We start from the raw sequence: 18,326 nt of genomic DNA, 5'->3' as shown, positions 1-18,326 counted from the left end.
TAGAGTTCACTATAGATACCTTCAATAAATGATGAAAGAGATCTCCACTCATGATCAAAATGTGATCAAACAAAGATGCCCCTAAGTTGATCCAATTAGTGCACCCAAATCAATTAAGTTTTACTCAATTAGATTATGGTGGTTTAATGATAGATATTAGTATGACATCTTTGATTAATGATCCAAAAATACTATTATTTAGATCTCAATAGAATATTCATAAAAGAGGTGATGATGGAACGAAGTTTTACTTGTTGTATCATTACAAAAAACTTGAAAAAGATTCATATATCAAAATTAAGGTAATAAAAAGTAGCATTGATATCTCACTATTTACATCAAAAGAGATTTACATCTTCATGTGGAATATTTATATAAATAATTTTTTTTCTTGGACGAATAGGCGAACAGATGAGTGGCGACGAACTTGCGAGTGAATCTGATTGCTCGAACGAATAGAAGATAGTCGTGCGGGAAATCAATGGAGAAGGCGACGAATTTAGACGAGGAAGACGAGTGTTATAATAGATACAAAATGAAGGTTTTAGGTGTTATATTAATAAATATAATAGTTTGGGTATTGAATATGTATTTTGAATAGTTTTAAATGTTATGTATGTAAAAATCCCAGAAATTTAATTCAAAAATTTTTTATACTAAAATACGGTTTTAAAAAGTAATAAAAAAACCTAAATTATTTTATCTTGATATCTATAAATTCAATACATGTAATATAAATTTGAGAATAGTTGGTCTATAAATAAATTTAGGACAAATTGAAGTCCTTAGCAACTCCAAGGCCTATGCATTTCACCTGAACTCATGCTCAATAACAATAAATTTGGGGGCTCAATAAGTTTGGGATGTTTATAATGTTATTATGCATAGCTTTTATATACCAGTAATTTTAAAATAAATTTAAATTAATATAAATATAAAAAGAATCAATAAATATTATATTATATTAATTAAAAAAATAAAATTTGAAATTTTAAAATTCAACTTCATTAAGTTTGGATCAAAATATACTTCCAAGTTTCTTATTTCCATGTCCTTCAGTTCATCAAATCCAATCCACTACACTTGTTTTAAAGCAGTAATAAAAGCTGGTCAAACCTTGACATTATTCAGGTTTCTCTTATGCCAAGTCCAAGAGTCCGCCGGGGACTTCGGCAGCGGCGGCAGCACCACCACTTTCCGATGCCGCCACAGCCCAAACGGCCACCCTTCACACTCCCTGAACCATTTCTCCGATGCCGCCGTCCGACCACTCAAGCAGTACTCTTCGTCTCCAGTAGAGCACCGAGAGAAGCAGCTTCTTACCGAGAAGAAGTCCTCATCTTTCTCGTCTTCTCCTTCATACTCTCCATCCTTCTTCTTCTCCCTGTCCTCTGCATCATCGGATTTGTTCATATTCGGCGGCGGCGCCGCCTTAATCAGCCTCGCGAACTCCTCCGCCGTCATGATCACGAAGGAGCTCCTCGGCTCGCTTCTCGCCTTCATCGCCCGTTGCCTGATCTCCAAGATGATCACCTAAACATGAAGAAAAAGCAAAAGTTCAGTTTTTTTTTAAATTTTCCCCTTGACAGAAATCCTATTAAGGAATTTCTTATAAACTCTGCTTGAATCGTATATATATATAGACATGATAATTGTTAAGATCGGAGTCTTCAGCGGCGCCGTCGTCACCATCATCGAAAGAAACAGAGGAAGGGGAAGGGGAGAAAGGGCCATGGAAGAAAGGGAAGCAGAAGGGTTTAAGGAAGGAGGGGAGCTTTGGTTGGTTATGGGGATCAAAGCAAAGGGAAAAGCAAGGAGCCATTGTGCTATGAAGGTCAGCTGAATGAAATCTAGTGAGAGCCTGTGGCTTTTAATGTATGCATTTATATAGACTTTAATATTATATGTGCAGTGTGGTTGGGAAATTGGCAATGTGTGACAAGGGCATTGCAACCTAGTTTTGTATTTTTGAATAAGGTTTTCAAAGCCTTTGGGGTAAAGATAAAGTTAGCAAGTATAATATAAGGAAAATACTTGACATTGACACCTTGATTAAGCTCGAAATGATTAATTATAGCTTTATAGTTGATTTTTATTAAAAATTAGTATCAACCTACGAGATTTTATTATGTGTGGATGTTGTATGGAGAGAACCGTCCGGTTTTATCTTTGTGAACAGTAAAAGCACAGCTCACTGTGCTTTTATTGTTCACAAAGATAATACCGAACAGTTCTCTTCATTCGTTGTCCGCATAGAATAATTTCTCCAACCGTGAGATTATTACTTGTAGAACCCAGACACATAGAACCATTCAATTTTGCTACTGTGAACAGTCAAAACACAGTAAAAGCACAATGTTTTAGCAGAATATGAGTAATAATTTAGGTTTCATTTTGGACAATTTTTTATTGATTTCTAAAACAAATTTTTAGTACAAAAATTTCTCGAATTATAATTTTTTTATTTAAAAAAAAAATACTTTAGAAAGCACTAAAACGAAATTTTAATCAGCAGCATAACTGTACCATATGCATTTACATATCCCAATCAACAAATTCATATTAAATGATTAAGGTCAAATTCTTAAAACTATTCTAACATGAATTGTATGGTTGGGATAGGTAATTATAGGTGCAACCACTCTTATAAGGATAATTCTAAGTGCAATTACCCGAGTAATTGAAGAGGATCAAAATCCAATGCTTTGATCAGACAATTTCAACATCAAAACAGCACATAATCTCTAATAAAATAGTCCATTCCTATACATCTTACACTTATTTTTCTATTATGTGCTGAATTCTTGTTGAAAATTCTGATGAGAAAAGTAAACTCTTTGGAAAATATATTTAAAAAAAAAAAGTTTAAAAACGTAACCTAGACCGGCCCCTTAGCAGATAAAACTGAATTTTGGTGACAACAATATCAATGAATGTAGGATATTAGAGCCTCTCAATTTCGACAAATTATTCTGTGCGGAGAGCAGACAAAAAGAAACGTTCAATTTTGTCTCTGTGAACAGAAAAAACGCAGCATGAATAGTAAAAGCGCAAATCACTAGACTCTTACTTTTCACAGAGATAAAACCGGACGGTTCTCTCGTCCGGTGTCCGCACATAATAATTCTTTCTGTTTTTCTTTTGTTATTTAGAGTTCAATCAAAATATATGAATTAAAGAAATTGGGTTGTCTTTTATTAGTTACTACTGTTCCTCTTAAATTTCCACCAGTTAGTTTGGCCCACCTGTTCTTAATTATGTATAGTTGGTTTTATTATATATAGAGTCATTAAATTATGCTATTAGAATTTTAAAAATTGTAGGGGCCTGAAACTGCTTAGTTAAATGGAAGGAAACCATATGAATCTTACTGCTCATGCAGTGGTTGATAGATTAACAACTACTGAAGTTACTTGAATTAGCGTCAAGTTTCAAATGAAATTATTTTCAATGTTTAAAAGGCTGCTCCAGCTGCAGGTACCTTACAATAAATTGATCAAGAATTCCATTAAAATTTATCCATCAAGGTTTAGGGTGGTTGGTAGGTGAGCCCGGTTAGAAACCTCCCATCCCAGGTTCGAATCCCCTCTTCTACTACGGCCTCACCTCTTCAATTGGGCAAAGCAAGCGTGGGCCCGATGCCGATGGATGGCCTTGCTAGTAGGGGTGTCAATTCGGGTCAACGGGTGGGGTTTGGGTCGAACCTGGAATTGACCCGGCACTATTCGGGTCAACCCAAACCCGACCCATTTTTAAAAACGGGTCAGGTTTCCGAACCCGAAACCAACCCGATTTGGATCCGGGTCAACCTGATCCGACACGAATGACCCGAAGTTGACCTAAAATTGGTAGTTTTCAGGTCAAAAATCGAGTCAATCTTCAATTTTCGGGTCAAAATCGAGTAAAAAAAGGGTCAATCTCGGGTTTCCGAGTCAAATAGGAGTTTTTGTGTCAATTTCAGGTCATTTTCGGGTTACTGGGTCAACCCAAACCCAACCCAATTTTTAAAACGAATTGATTTGTTGAACTCGAACCTGACCCGTTTCGGGTCCGGGTTGACACTAACCTGGATTTTTCCGGGTCGGGTTTGGATCGTGTTTCGTACTCGCTAGGTTCCGCGGATGAATTAATTACACTGTCAAGCACTAACTTTTGAGTAGCAGCAGGTAGATACCCCCATTCCAAAAAAAAAAAAAAATCCTTTAAAACTATAATTTTCAGAATACTTACATTACAATACATAATATTACAAAAACAAATACAATTTATGGTGATTATCATCTCCATCATATCAGAAATGTTCATGTCATCTAAGTACAGGAACATTAGACAAGGCATTCCAAGTTTTCTTGGTGTAATCTTTTTTTTTTTTTTTTTTTTGTTGGGATGGCTCTGTCAAAGCTCCCAAAAAGCTCAGTGTGACGAAGAAAGGCACTTAACCAAGAAATTACCACTGGCACTTTGCGGAAAATTCTTTGGTGGCCATAGTTTTCAAATTTCACTTGAAGCTAAAGTTAGAGCAAATTCAAGACGTATCAACTACAAAGAAGAAATAGAGACAGAGACTATTCTAATATATCAGTTTTGGCCTTAAATGGCCTGTCCTCAACCAGAACTATGATGTTAGGTACCAAATGCAACCCTTTCACATTCTTTCCATGGGAGCAAGCTTGAAAATAGTAAGATTACCTGGAATAAAATGTACATTTAGGCTTCGTTTGGGACGGATTTCTTACTGCTTTTTAAAACGATTTTTTAGTACAAATTTTTTTTTTAATTTTTATACTAGAAAGCAGCTTTAAGAAACAGAAAAAAACCGTCTCAAACGAAACCTTAGATAACTTGTATAGAGCACCAGGATGTCGTTTTAGTGCTATCTTTTTCAAATGAAAAGATGGCTATGTCATCAGGATTGTCATATTTCCGTGCATATCAAGGGAGCTGTTGAGATAAACATGTTGTCATTGTTTATCAAAGTAAATAAGTCATAATTATGATAAAAGAGAATGTTAAAGATGAAACAAAACATCTGCACCTCACTATCATAATTAGAAGTGAGAGTCAAGCCAACTCATGAGACGACTTGAACTCTACTTAATAAAGAACTCATGAGCCAAACTCAATGAACAAACATATGAAACTCAAGCCCGCCCTGATTTAACTAATTAGCTCGTGAGTAAGCTTGTTTAAAAAATAGTGATATAAAATATATTGAGATTTTGGAGCTCAAATAAAAAATTGTTATAAAATTTTAAAAATAATATCACTTTTTTATATGAAGTGATACTTTGTTATTTCACTTGTAATTCTATGAGTTCGGGCCAACTCATGAGCCAGCTCATTATGAAAGAGAGAAGATAATTATGATTCAAATAAATATTATAATACACCGGTCAAATCAAGATCGAACAGGATGACGTAAAAAATAATAATATTATTAAAATTTAATAACATTAACATAATAATTCTATGAGTTCAGACTCGAACTCAAACTAGATTAATTAATCAAATTCATGCTCAACAGCTCAAGTCAAGGGGTTAAATAAGCTCGGCTCAACTATTTTACACCTTAATTATAATTTATGCTTTCTGATTTGTTTAAGCTGTGTAAATAGAGGGTAGGGAGGGCAGGCAATGGTACATGTGCACAGATGAATAAATTGGATTGCTCTCAAACATTCATAAAGTCATGCAAGCATTTGAAAAGGAAGTAAGAATCCTTTTAGATTCTTTTAAGGATATAAACTTGCCTAGCACTTCTGCAGTACCATCTTCCATTTTCTTATAGAAGTTTACATAAATCTAGAAGACCACTTGACTAAAGGTCTTCTGCTTTCCCTACTACTCATCATATAAACAAAAGGATAGCTACTTATGCCAAGATTCGCTGGGCAAATTTCAGCAGCCGTGGCATGTGGATCTAGCACTGAAAATTGCAAGGGAATTTTGGCAATAATTGCACCTTAAAAAATAATAATTTAGGCACCAAAATCAGGGAGTAGCGAAAAAAAACTCTAAATATACATTTAGTTGGATTACAACTTACAAGAAAACTTAACTGAGAACAAAGGAAGCAGAAATTATGGACATGTAGTATCGAATCGCATCTCTTCATCAAGAAGATTTTTTTTTCACCTGTCAGTCTGCTTAAATCTCCTTCAAAAACTTTAAATATTGGGTTGACCTTACATTTCACTTTCTCTAGCAGTTCACATGGTATCCATCGAATGACAGTAGCGTGGACATCTTACTAATCCTTAAAATAATCTCGTGAATTATGACCTAAAGGGTGATGCATATGTTGACCTGTAAAAAAAAAAAAAAAAAAAATAATCCTGTACCTACTCAACATCAGTGTCCAACTCTGCACATTGTAAGCCGGAAATCCATCTCAAATATCGCATATGCAGCTATCCGGTCATCTAAGGACGTACTTCGGACAAGCTCCCCACGTCGACGCCTATCCTCCGGTCGCGTCGACGCCTATCCTCCGGTACGACCGGCCTTGGCATTAAAATGAGAATGAACTCGTCGTTCGTCAGTTCTTCTCCTACACTCTCGTGATCCTTCCTCGATTCAAACCGACACCAAGCTGAGTTCCACACCTCCTTTCTACAGAACACCTATTGAACACACAACAGCTCACATAAGGGTGACAGACACTAAATACAGCAATACCTCGCAGTCAACACCAACAATTTGCATACAACCTGTCACTACTAACAAGCACGCTAAAACCACCCGTGAATGACATCGGTGGATACGACGCAAGTACAGTAGCTCCCCTATAAGCATATCTGAGAAGATTATAGTACATATGCAAATAGAAAACCTATGATGCAATGATTCATGTGCGAGCCAGTATCAACAATCCGTTGTAAGTGTGAACACCTGCAAGCAGCTGTAAGAGACCCATCAAGCTACAATTGTCCATCTACGGGTGGTAGCGAGCCAACGAATAATATGTAGCATATGCAAGATCATCCCTACAACCAGCAATTATTCGAAGACAAGCACAACACCCACATCAATAGCACCTTGTGAGCAGAAGATACAGCTGTGCATTGAATGACAATTTGCCATCCAACATACATGAGGAACCAATGATAAATGCATTTCACAATTGGTAGCCTACGTCAACACACAGGTGAATAAATAAGATGTGCGATAGTTGTAATGCGTGGGTGAAATACGAAAAGCTTACAACGAATGCTACAATATCTCTGCAATCAATATCAGTGTTTGTTCACTTGTAGATGGATACTACCATTCCTTGCAACCAATGATGGCTAATATGGTCTATTTATGAATAACATATTGGGTTGATTTCGGGTTTCCGGGTCAATCCGAACCTGACCCGATTTTATAAATGGGTCGGAAAACAAAACCTGAACCCAATCTGTTGGGGAAATGAGTTCACTCGAACCCGAAGTTTTTCAGGTAGGGTCAAATATTGAAACTCCTAACCCCTTTGTTTTTATAAAACATGTCCGGATTTCATTCAAGATGACTTGTATGAAGACACTATGGAATTCTTTAATGGAAATGTGTTACTAAGATTCTTTAAAATAGCATTTAATGTCTTGATTCCTAAAGTGAAAAATCCATATTCTATGACCGAATATAGACAAATAAGCCCTTATTCAGCTGTTCATAATAATCAGAAAGATACTTGATCGCAAGCTTGCTGCCTTACTACCTAAATTGATTGCTCCAAATCAGAGTGGGTTTGTTACTGACAGGAATATAACAGATAATATTTTTTCAGCCCAAAAGTAATCAACTGAGTTGAAATGAAATATTAGAGATGGCAGTATATTTTTGAAACTGGACTTGGTTAAAACATAGGATAAGGTCCAGGGAAAGTTCTGATATAATAAGGTTATGTGGATTTCTGTAATCAAACTTCGAATCATAATTGTTGATTATCAGAATTGTTGAATTGGGAAAGCGGTGGCATCATTAAAGTCTGCAGGAGTCTTAGGGAAGGTGACCCATTATCTCCATTCATACTAGTTGCAGAATATAGCTCCAGAGGGCTAATACAAATGTTCAATAAATAACAATCTATGAATTACCATGAGGGATTTCCTATAGCTATTAGTCACTTATCTTTTGCTGGTGATATAATGATGTTAATGAATGGGAGTAAATATTCTGTCAGGAGACTCGTGTCTTACCTGGATTATTATGAAGGCTTAAAATCTTATGGACTTATTGCTTCGCCGTATCCCAACACATGGCAACTATAAGAAGGAATATGATCACTCAAACCTGTCGATTCTCCAATAAAATATTGATATTAAATACTTTGGGATGTCTCTTTCAAAGGCTTAAAGTGTGTTTCCTGAGGACATGATAAAAAAGTTTTCTAGAGAATATATATCGTTGGAAATATCAAATATTGCCACTGGGAGGGATAATTACTCTACTGAAGAGTGTTATATATGCTATAACAACATACCTTAGATAGGCCCTTCAATCTTTGGTTGCTGTCATAAAAAGACTTGAAGGCCTATTCAAAAGGTTTCAGCACTTGACATAATAAGATCCCTTGATTAGCTAAAAATTCCACACCTCCTTTCTACAGAACACCTATTGAACATACAACAGCTCACATAAGGGTGACAGACACTAAATACAGCAATACCTCGCAGTCAATACCAACAATTTGCATACAACTTGTCACTACTAACAAGCACACTAAAACCACCCGTGAATGACATCGGTGGATACGACGCAAGTACAGTAGCTCCCCTATAAGCATATCTGAGAAGATTATAGTAGATATGCAAATATAGTAGAAAACCTATGATGCAATGATTCATGTGTGAGCCGGTATCAACAATCCGTTGTGAGTGTGAACACCTGCAAGCAGCTGTAAGAGACCCATCAAGCTACAATTGTCCATCTACGGGTGGCAGCGAGCCAGTGAATAATATGTAGCATATGCCAGATCATCCCTACAACCAGCAATTATTCGAAGACAAGCACAACACCCACATCAATAGCACCTTGTGAGCAGAAGATACAGATGTGCATTGAATGACAATTTGCCATCCAACATACAAGAGGAACCAATGATAAATGCAGTTCGCAATTGGTAGCCTACATCAACACACAGGTGAATAAATAAGATGTGCGATAGTTGTAATGCGTGGGTAAAATACGAAAAGCTTACAACGAATGCTACAATATCTCTGCAATCAATATCAGTGTTTGTTCACTTGTAGATGAATACTACCATTCCTTGCAACCAATGATGGCTAATATGGTCTATTTATGAATAACATATTGGGCTGATTTCGGTTTCCGGGTCAATCCGACCTGACCCGATTTTATAAATGGGTCGGAAAACAAAACCCGAACCCAACCTGTTGGGAAAATGAGTTCACTCGAACCCGAAGTTTTTCAAGTAGGGTCAAATATTGAAACTCCTAACCCCATTGTTTTTATAAAACATGTCCGGATTTCATTCAAGATGACTTGTATGAAGACACTATGGAATTCTTTAATGGAAATGTGTTACTAAGATTCTTTAAAATAGCATCTAATGTCTTGATTCCTAAAGTGAAAAATCCATATTCTTTGACCAAATATAGACAAATAAGCCCTTATTCAGCTGTTTATAATAATCAGAAAGATACTTGATCGCAAGCTTGCTGCCTTACTACCTAAATTGATTGCTCCAAATCAGAGTGGGTTTGTTACTGACAGGAATATAACAGATAATATTTTTTCAGCCCAAAAGTAATCAACTGAGTTGAAATGAAATATTAGAGATGGCAGTATATTTTTGAAACTGGACTTGGTTAAAACATAGGATAAGGTCCAGGGAAAGTTCTGATATAATAAGGTTATGTGGATTTCTGTAATCAAACTTTTTTTTTTTTTTGGAAAATTATGGGCAAAGCCCTTTTCATTAAAATGAGATAGTTACATGTAAGCAGAACTATTAAGTAAAACTACTTAAAAGAGAACAAGACACAAAAGAAAAGAGGGAAAGAAAATAAAATTTCCCAAATACAAGCTATCAGCAACCCAGAAAAAAACCAAAATTAGAGAGGAGCCACATAACCAAAAACAGTGAGCACACAGAGTGCCCACGGGCTCAGGATTTGCCGCTCTCTCTACCTGGTTGCAAAATAAATAGCCCAAAAATTCTGCCCTCCAAAGGAGAAAAAGACAAATCTGTAATCAAACTTCGAATCATAATTGTTGATTATCAGAATTGTTGAATTGGGAAAGCGGTGGCATCATTAAAGTCTGCAGGAGTCTTAGGGAAGGTGACCCATTATCTCCATTCATACTCGTTGCAGAATATAGCTCCAGAGGGCTAATACAAATGTTCAATAAATAACAATCTATGAATTACCATGAGGGATTTCCTATAGCTATTAGTCACTTATCTTTTGCTGATGATATAATGATGTTAATGAATGGGAGTAAATATGCTGTCAGGAGACTCGTGTCTTACCTGGATTATTATGAAGGCTTAAAATCTTATGGACTTATTGCTTCGCCGTATCCCAACACATGGCAACTATAAGAAGGAATATGATCACTCAAACCTGTCGATTCTCCAATAATATTGTCTAAGGAAATTACAAATGTTAAACGTTATAAAAAGATATTGAAGAAGAAGGGAACTAGAGCCAACAATCCATTAGTTGAAGCTCTATGAAATAAAAGCCGCAATGTCATTTTTGTTGGAGGTTTTTGAAGGATGCAATACCTGTCGACACAGGACTTGAGAAGGTTTGAATTTCAGATGTTTGTCCCAGCGCTAATGTTGCTAAGGAGATCTATTCATCAAAAGCTAGACCTTGACTCAGATATGGAATCATTATGCTTCAATATTTTAGCTGCAAGTTCCAAACTATATGAAACTCATTCTCTTTTGAATGTGTGGTGGTGTTATGAGGATTGCATCAATAGTGATCAATTGAGATTGTTGATACCTATGTTTATTGTATGGTTAACATGACTAAAGAAAAATGATGTTGAATATAAGGGCATGAATTTCAATGGAGCATAGTAGCATGGAAAGCCAATGATCAAATTAGAATTATCAGAGATGTGAATCTAATAGAGGATGGCTCATTTAAAAGATACAAAATTGGTACTCATATTATAAACTATGGAAGAAAAAGGAATCCAGGAGTGTGAAAATTGTGAGAGGTTGAAACCTTGCCTAGGGGAGGTTAAATTGGATGAGGATTGTTGCTCAAAAGGCAATCCTGGAAATTCTGCCAATTGTGGTTTAATATGAGATACTAAAAGCAAAATCAAACTTACATTCTATGATTCTTGGGAGTCAAAACTTCTGCATTTATATAACCGTATACACGGGCTCATGAATTAGAACTTTGTTAGCAATATATGTTTGAAAATTATGGGCGAGTCTATAGATGTGGACACTTTATCCTTAAATGAATCAGTATTTAGTGATAAAAATTGATCATGGAGGATTCTATATGATGAGGAGAATAAGGAAATTGTTAATTATATTCAAGTTTGATTTGACAGTATTTGGAGGAAAGGCAATGCAACTACAAATTCAATGGTTAAAGAGGGATATGAATTGAAGGTTTCTCAAAATATTGAAGAGAAGTTCAATGGTATTTCTGAATTAGGAAGACATATATATTGATGCTGTAATCTCAGAGATAAGATGCAAGTAGCGTATACAACTATGGAGGAATACCTTTTATTTTGTCAACTTTGTAGTTATTTTACTCGTAATTTACACATATGTTCTCTTGTTTGTACTTTTCTTATAAAGACCCTTTTAGATGGAATAAATAGTTAAGGGTCTACCTAAACCCCTGTATAAACACAAACAAATTTAGAAAAAAAAAAAATTTTACTCGTAATTTACACATATGTTCTCTTGTTTGTACTTTTCTTATAAAGACCCTTTTAGATGGAATAAATAGTTAAGGGTCTACCTAAACCCCTGTATAAACACAAACAAATTTAGAAAAAAAAAAAAAGATTAGCAAGCTCTCTAATGGCTAAATGAGGCAAGGAAAAGGACAATATCAAAGCAGCTTTCATGCTTGAAACTCAAATAATTACTTTGAAAAATGACCGTGCAAGAAAAAAAAAATAACGAAGAAGCATTTGACTCCAAAAGTCTGCTTAGCCATCAAGTAAGAGGTTTTTCTCTTTCTAAACTCAGTCAAAGCCACCAAATATCAGTGCAAATGTGCAAACACCAAGATGCTAATGTGACTAAGAATTCTTCACAAGCCATGGAACTTGAATCACCTAATAATTTAGTGATGGGGTGATCTATCAAACTTTTTTTGGTTGGCCTATTGTTAATATATGTAAGATTGCAATGCATCAAAAATGATAATGGTGATTCAACATATTGTTTTATTTTCATCATTTCTTTCATCCATTAAAACAGTCATTGTTTTGGATTTTTTTGGTTCTTTTTCTGGATTAGAATAATATACTTAGTGAAATATAACAGCTGTCATTTTTTTTCTTTTTTTTTTTCTTTTTAAGTAAAATTGCAATGCTATGTGAGACAGTCAAAATTGAATTAAAACTTTTTTTTTCTTGTATCTTTCTGTTAGCCATCAAATAGCTTCTTTTAGATTTTCCACGAGATTTGGTTTAACATCTAGATGGCAGCTATTTAGATTTTACATCTTTATAGCTGCAATCTTAAAAGGCCATCAAACAAGTGAAATAGATTCCTAAGATAACATTACACTCAAGATATAATCAAATAACATCATCCAAATGTATTCCATCATTGTCAATCCTCTTCGTTTATCTAAACTTCCAACTTAGCAAAATCAAGCCAGCATGAGTGCAACAACATCTTCACAGGAATTTAGTTAGATAAACGAGAAACCATTTACCAATTCAACAGGACTGGTTCCATCACCAATCACTGTAAGACAGTACCTCATTAAATCCAGAGTTACAGATAACAACATTAGCTCCAAAGAAATCATGGTATGTGGTATTTCAATACCTTTATTAAAAATGATCACATGCCCCATGCTTCTTGTCCAAATGTTAAACTCCAAACTCAGTTCTTTTTTCCAAGAAAAACTCCGACAATTCAAGAATAAAGCAAAGGATAGGCAAGAACCTCACCAAGAACACTAAGAAGAAGACGCGGTTAAGTTCTGACCATCAGAGCAGTGGCGAGTGCTGCTGATGCTGTTGGTTCTGTTTCTGCAACTGAGAGGATGCGATGGAAGAAAGCGATCGAAGTTTGGCCACTGCTGAGGTTTTGTCCGGCGGGCAACTCGCGAGGGCGACGCGGATGGATCGGAGAGCGGCGTCCGGTCGGCCAGTGGCAAGGGCAGAGCACGCTGCGCGGTAGGACTCCTCCGCCAGCCGTGCATCGTGGGAGGATCCTCTGGGCCCAAAGGCACTACTCACCGCGTTATTGGTCTCAGCTGCAATAGGTGGGAATGGAGATGAAGACGATGATGATAGGAGAGCGGTGGCATGGCCATACTCGACGGCGGCAATGGCTGCATCGATTTCAGCCATTAGGGCTTCGGGTGAGGAGGGGAAGGCCTTTATTGTGTCGAAAACGCTCCATCCATGAGAGCGGCCCTTGCCCATCTCTGGTCTTCTTTACTTCTTACGGTACCCGGCTAAGATCATGGGGCTTGTTAATCTCACTGATCCCTGCCTTAGACTAAATTCTTTTTTTTTTTTCAGAGAACTAAATTAAATTTATTAAATTTAAATTTTTAGAATAATAAATTGCTCATTTATATCGGCCTATTTATTTATTTTTTATTTTTAAAAAATCAAGTTATTTTTAAAAATACTTAAAACTACATTGAAATATCTTGAGTTTTAACATTCTCAACCAATGCCACTATAAATCATCGATGTCATCATCATCATCTTATTGAATGCCACAACTGCCGACTATAATCATCACAAGTTAAATCAATATATATATGGGATCAAGGGTATCTACTCATTGCCACTTCAAAGAGAGCGCTTGGTAGCGTAACTAATTCACCAGCGGGACCTATCAAGGCCACCCACCGACATCAAGTCCACACTTGCTTTGCCCCACTGAAGAGGCGAGGTCATAGTAGAGGAGATTCGAAGCTTTAGACCCCTATTTAGAACTAGCTTTGGAAGGCCTCTAATAATATCCATCATACTAACGTTGAAAGCTTCAAAGGAATTGGCAAAGTTAACCAACTTTATTTTCATGCTTAAGCTACGTTTGAGACAACTTTAAACTACTATTTTTTCTTCACTTTTAAGAAATTTTTTACTAAAAAATAACTATACAAAACAATAAAAAAACTGTCCCGAACGAAGCCTTAATCTTATTATGTTGGCACACCAAAACTCGTTCGAACATAGCTTCAACATCATGCCTTCATAAAGGCAATAAACTTTGCAAAATAAGAGCATAAGCATTTAATCATTTCATGGCTGACCAGTCCATTATGAGTCATGAGTCAGAATTCAATAGCCATGCCATTCCCCGCAAAACAAAGGATTTGTATCGGAAAACTTTTTGAGACAGTAGTTATAGTTTTATTTGACTACTATTTTCTTCGTACTTATTATTTTTCAAAATTTTCTATGATGAAAGTTGATTTCTACAACCATAAGAGTAAAGTTGCTTTCTCCACGACCAACTTTATAAAACACTACAAGTGTCCTAAACAATACCCAAAGTCTCTCTGATTTGGCAAATGGAAGGCAAGGCTTAAACCAAAATGAATGAATAATCATTCCAATTTATATAGATAGGGATCTATGATGTATTTATTTAATTATTTTATATGAATAAAATCTAATAATTTAAAGGCCAATTAAGTATCCTAAAAATGAAATATATTTAAATAAAAATAAATAATAAAAAATGATCCTAAATATGGCTTTTTTATAACAAATAAATGGCACGTCCGCCATACAAAAAGGACCAAACAATAAAAATAACCTGGCAGCATTGTACCCTTTCAGCATAGCACTGGCATATTCTTCAACATTTGGTTAATATTTCTGCACCATTTTCTGTGATTAGCAAGGTATGTTCGAATTGCGCTGATAAGCTTCCGTCTTTGGTTACAGCGGTCCAGTCATCAGACCAAATCACAGGCTGTGTGCTTCCCATTGTAAGCATGGGCTCTGCAGAATTTAATGATGAATTACAGATTTCGAACTGATAAAATGAAATTTAGTTGAATGAATCAAAAACTAGAAGGAAACAGAAATTTCATTGGGAGTTCAGAAGATCCAGAGATTTCATCAATATAGAAACATGGGGCAATCTCCAACATGCAAGTGCCATCAACAATACAACGAAAAATGGGAACTGTTACGAGAGGATTTTGGAGACTTAGGCTTCATTTGGGGTGGCTTTTTTGCTACTTCTTAAAGCGGCTTTCTAGTGTAAAAAAAATTTAATTTTGTATTAAAATGTTGTTTTAAGAAGCAGTAAGAAAATCGTCCAAAACGTAACCTCAGTGCACAAAATCACTACTACTTTTAGTTTATGATTAAGGCTTCATTTGGGACGGCTTTCTTACTGCTTCTTAAAACGGTTTTTTAGTACAAAATTTTTAATTTTTTTAATAGAAAGATGCATTAAGAAGCAAAAAGAAAGTCGTCTCAAAAGAAGTCTAAATTCAATAAAAAAATATTGTTTATAATTTTTTGATGTAAAATTAGTTTTTTCATCCTTTTCTTTTAGACACCCGTCGCGGTGCAATACCCTAATATTATAACATGCCCGCAAGAACTACATCGGCGTTACAATCAATCTCATCGTGTGTGTGCGCGCGTATTTGTGTGTGTATTTGTATATGTGTTTTTTTCTTTTTTGATTATGCCCCATAAAATATTGGGATCATCGCTTCCGTCATCCCGAAAGATATTGCAGACATGACCCATGGATGTTCCATGAGGAAAATTTTCTAAAGGGCAAACACAGCTCATCTTGGCCTGTTAGTTGAGAGCTTATGCTTCCAACTAAGAGGTCTTGAATTCGAGTCTTTGTGTATGCGTTGTGTGTGTGTTTGCCTTAAATGGCCTAAATGTCCCAAAAAAAAAAAAATTTCTAAAGGGCGGCAACATCATAAAATTTTCCCAACCTCTTGTAACCATTGAACCCTTTTATGGCCTCTCTCTCCTCCACGATTCAAACAGAGGGCAGAAAGTGGTATTGGCCAAGTCAGGGAAGTGGAAGCGAGCTAATGGCATAGTGCGCCCTCATTTTGTGGAAGTGAAAGCGAACCAGGCTAAGTTAGGCCAATCAAACTAGGTTTGTAAGAAATATGTGTCCAAACAATTTATTAGTGATTTGTTAACGATTGACACAGGTACATACATAATTCATACAACAATAACAATAACATCAAGTCTTTATCTCACTACGTGGGGTCGGCTACATGAATCTTTTTTCTCTATTGTCCTATTAAGAGTAAAATTCTCATTTAAATCTAATAAAAAAATATCATTTCTAATATTTTCTAACCAAATCAGCCTCAACTCAGCCTCGAGCTTTGAACAAAACATCTAGATAACTTCTTTGGATGTTTGCTTTATGCTTTGTCCAACTTGTTGAAGAAGAAAAATTCTTCCAACCCTCGTTTTACACTTTTTTATACTTGCGGAAGGAATTAGAGATTTTGACTTGGCTGATAACTTAAAACTTGACTTAGAGGTTCCTTTTGAGTAACTATCATTTTTTTTATGTAACATTAACCTTTTGACCAATTGAAAAGACCTCCTTAGATTTATCAATTTGAATGCTTGAAACTTGATATCTATTGCCATCAAATTAACGAAATGGCAGCTTTTGTACTATAGCATTTATCATGACCTGTTGAGTAAAGGAAACTGTCAGCAACTCGATCATATTTAGGTCTGTTAAGTTTGACATTATACATCCACTCAAGCCCTTAAATTTGAGTCGTTGAGAATTGTGCTTTTTCCAATCAGGTTTATTGAAGTTTGCATACTTAGAATCTTCTTTTATGACCTTCAGTTCTTAGCTTGGATATTTAGAAATCATTTTAAGTGACTGTATGAATGCTTTATAGAGTGAGGATTGTCTCTTCGACTTTGCCTTAACCCGTCAACCAATTCAGAGAATCTTCTACATTAGGGTCACTCTAGCTCTTTAAATTGGATAGGCTTAGAACTTGGCAGGTCCTACAATCATATTGAAAAGACAGGAGCCTTTTTAGTACGGCTTTTTTCTGACTTTTGAATAAGAGAAACTGTCAGCAATTCTATCACATTTGGATTTATTAAATCCAACCTTATACATCAGCTCAAGCTCTAGACTCGAGCTCGAGAAGCTTGTGCTTCTCAAACTTGACTTATTGAAACTGTCACTCTTAGGCTTTGTTTGGGACAGCTTTTTTATTGCGTCTTAAAACAGTTTTTTAGTATGAAAATTTTAATTTTGTATTAAAAAACTGCTTTAAGAAACAGTAAAAAAGTTGTCCCAAAGGAAGCCTTTGAAGTCCTTTGACTTAACATTCAAAATCTTGGGAAATTAAGGAGACGAACCTCCAACATTCGGAATTGTTATATATGCGCTCAATTGAAGGCATTACCATTTTCTTAATTTGCAGACATAATTAGACAAAAAGTGACGGGCGAAGTAGGAATTATCATTTTAAATATTTATTTTTAGATCATGATGCGAAGTACGATGTCAACCTAAATAAATATTTAAAAATACCTCCTCACTAATAAAGAAATTTTGATGTTCTTTAAATACTAAAAATTAAGTTTTCAAACTTATTCCGGGTCAGAAATATTTGCTTCCAACTCTAGATACTAAGGCGTTAGAGGTTGCTCCAACAATAATTGTTGAGCTGCAGCTCAAATTCCGCCTCTACCCTCTACCTTCTTTTGATAGTTTTCTTCTACAAGAAAAAGCTTCATCATTACGCTTTCCAAGTGCGAGACTTTGGCAATAGAAGCGGTGTTGATTGGAGGCAATGGCAGAAAACTTTTGCTTAGTGTTTCCCTTTCATGGTTGGGGCTTATGGATAATTCAGTATTTCAGATACTATGGTCCTTTTCAAAAGATCCTCCATAGTTGCGACAGTTTTACAAGTTCTTACTCACTACACGAGCGAGTGTGCACATTGTGTAGGTATTTCAGCATTAAGGCCTTATAGTATGTCATCGAACATTTATGCCAGCAACAGGCTTTGTAGCAACCTAAGTGTATAGTAGCTACAAAGTTTCCAGCATTGATGATGGCATTAGCCAACTAGATGTTGGCTTCACGCCCAAACTCAACAATGAAAAGGATGTTTCAAAAATCAATTCGGTTATAGGGAAAGATT

At 35.7% G+C, this 18,326-nt stretch overlaps 3 protein-coding genes across 3 annotated transcripts in view; all 3 read right to left on the bottom strand.

The window, feature by feature from the left end:
* Positions 1 to 1,012: 1,012 nt before the first annotated feature.
* On the bottom strand, positions 1,013 to 2,020 carry LOC110115678. The gene is made up of 2 exons (XM_020848990.2): positions 1,646 to 2,020; positions 1,013 to 1,533 (listed from the first exon to the last, which is right to left on the bottom strand). Exons 1-2 carry the CDS (start codon positions 1,820 to 1,822, stop codon positions 1,111 to 1,113), a joined length of 600 nt encoding a protein of 199 aa, XP_020704649.1. The 5' UTR covers positions 1,823 to 2,020; the 3' UTR covers positions 1,013 to 1,110.
* Positions 2,021 to 6,435: 4,415 nt separating this feature from the next.
* On the bottom strand, positions 6,436 to 13,666 carry LOC110115567. The gene is made up of 2 exons (XM_020848834.2): positions 13,123 to 13,666; positions 6,436 to 6,623 (listed from the first exon to the last, which is right to left on the bottom strand). The coding sequence occupies exon 1, from the start codon at positions 13,600 to 13,602 to the stop codon at positions 13,162 to 13,164; it is 441 nt and encodes a 146-aa protein (XP_020704493.1). The 5' UTR covers positions 13,603 to 13,666; the 3' UTR covers positions 6,436 to 6,623; positions 13,123 to 13,161.
* Positions 13,667 to 14,833: 1,167 nt separating this feature from the next.
* LOC110094994 (methionine aminopeptidase 1D, chloroplastic/mitochondrial-like) overlaps positions 14,834 to 18,326 on the bottom strand; it is a gene marked incomplete at its 5' end in the record, with an annotated part of 18,471 nt that continues 14,978 nt past the window's right edge. The window contains 1 exon segment of the mRNA XM_028695164.1: positions 14,834 to 15,144. Within this exon segment, the coding sequence (XP_028550997.1) occupies positions 14,999 to 15,144 (146 nt within the window).

Source organism: Dendrobium catenatum, unplaced genomic scaffold (assembly GCF_001605985.2).
Source record: "Dendrobium catenatum unplaced genomic scaffold, ASM160598v2 fragScaff_scaffold_67, whole genome shotgun sequence".
Lineage (NCBI taxonomy): Eukaryota > Viridiplantae > Streptophyta > Magnoliopsida > Asparagales > Orchidaceae > Dendrobium > Dendrobium catenatum.
The sequence above is the reverse complement of the archived record's forward strand: the minus strand, read 5'-3'. Positions and strand labels throughout refer to the sequence as shown.

Coding starts and splice junctions, on each gene's coding strand:
- LOC110115678 (XM_020848990.2), bottom strand. CDS start 1,822: ATGGCTCCTTGCTTTTCCCTTTGCTTTGATCCCCATAACCAACCAAAG. Junction 1,534..1,645: donor CCGATCTTAACAATTATCAT/GTCTATATATAT, acceptor CTTCATGTTTAG/GTGATCATCTTGGAGATCAG.
- LOC110115567 (XM_020848834.2), bottom strand. CDS start 13,602: ATGGGCAAGGGCCGCTCTCATGGATGGAGCGTTTTCGACACAATAAAG.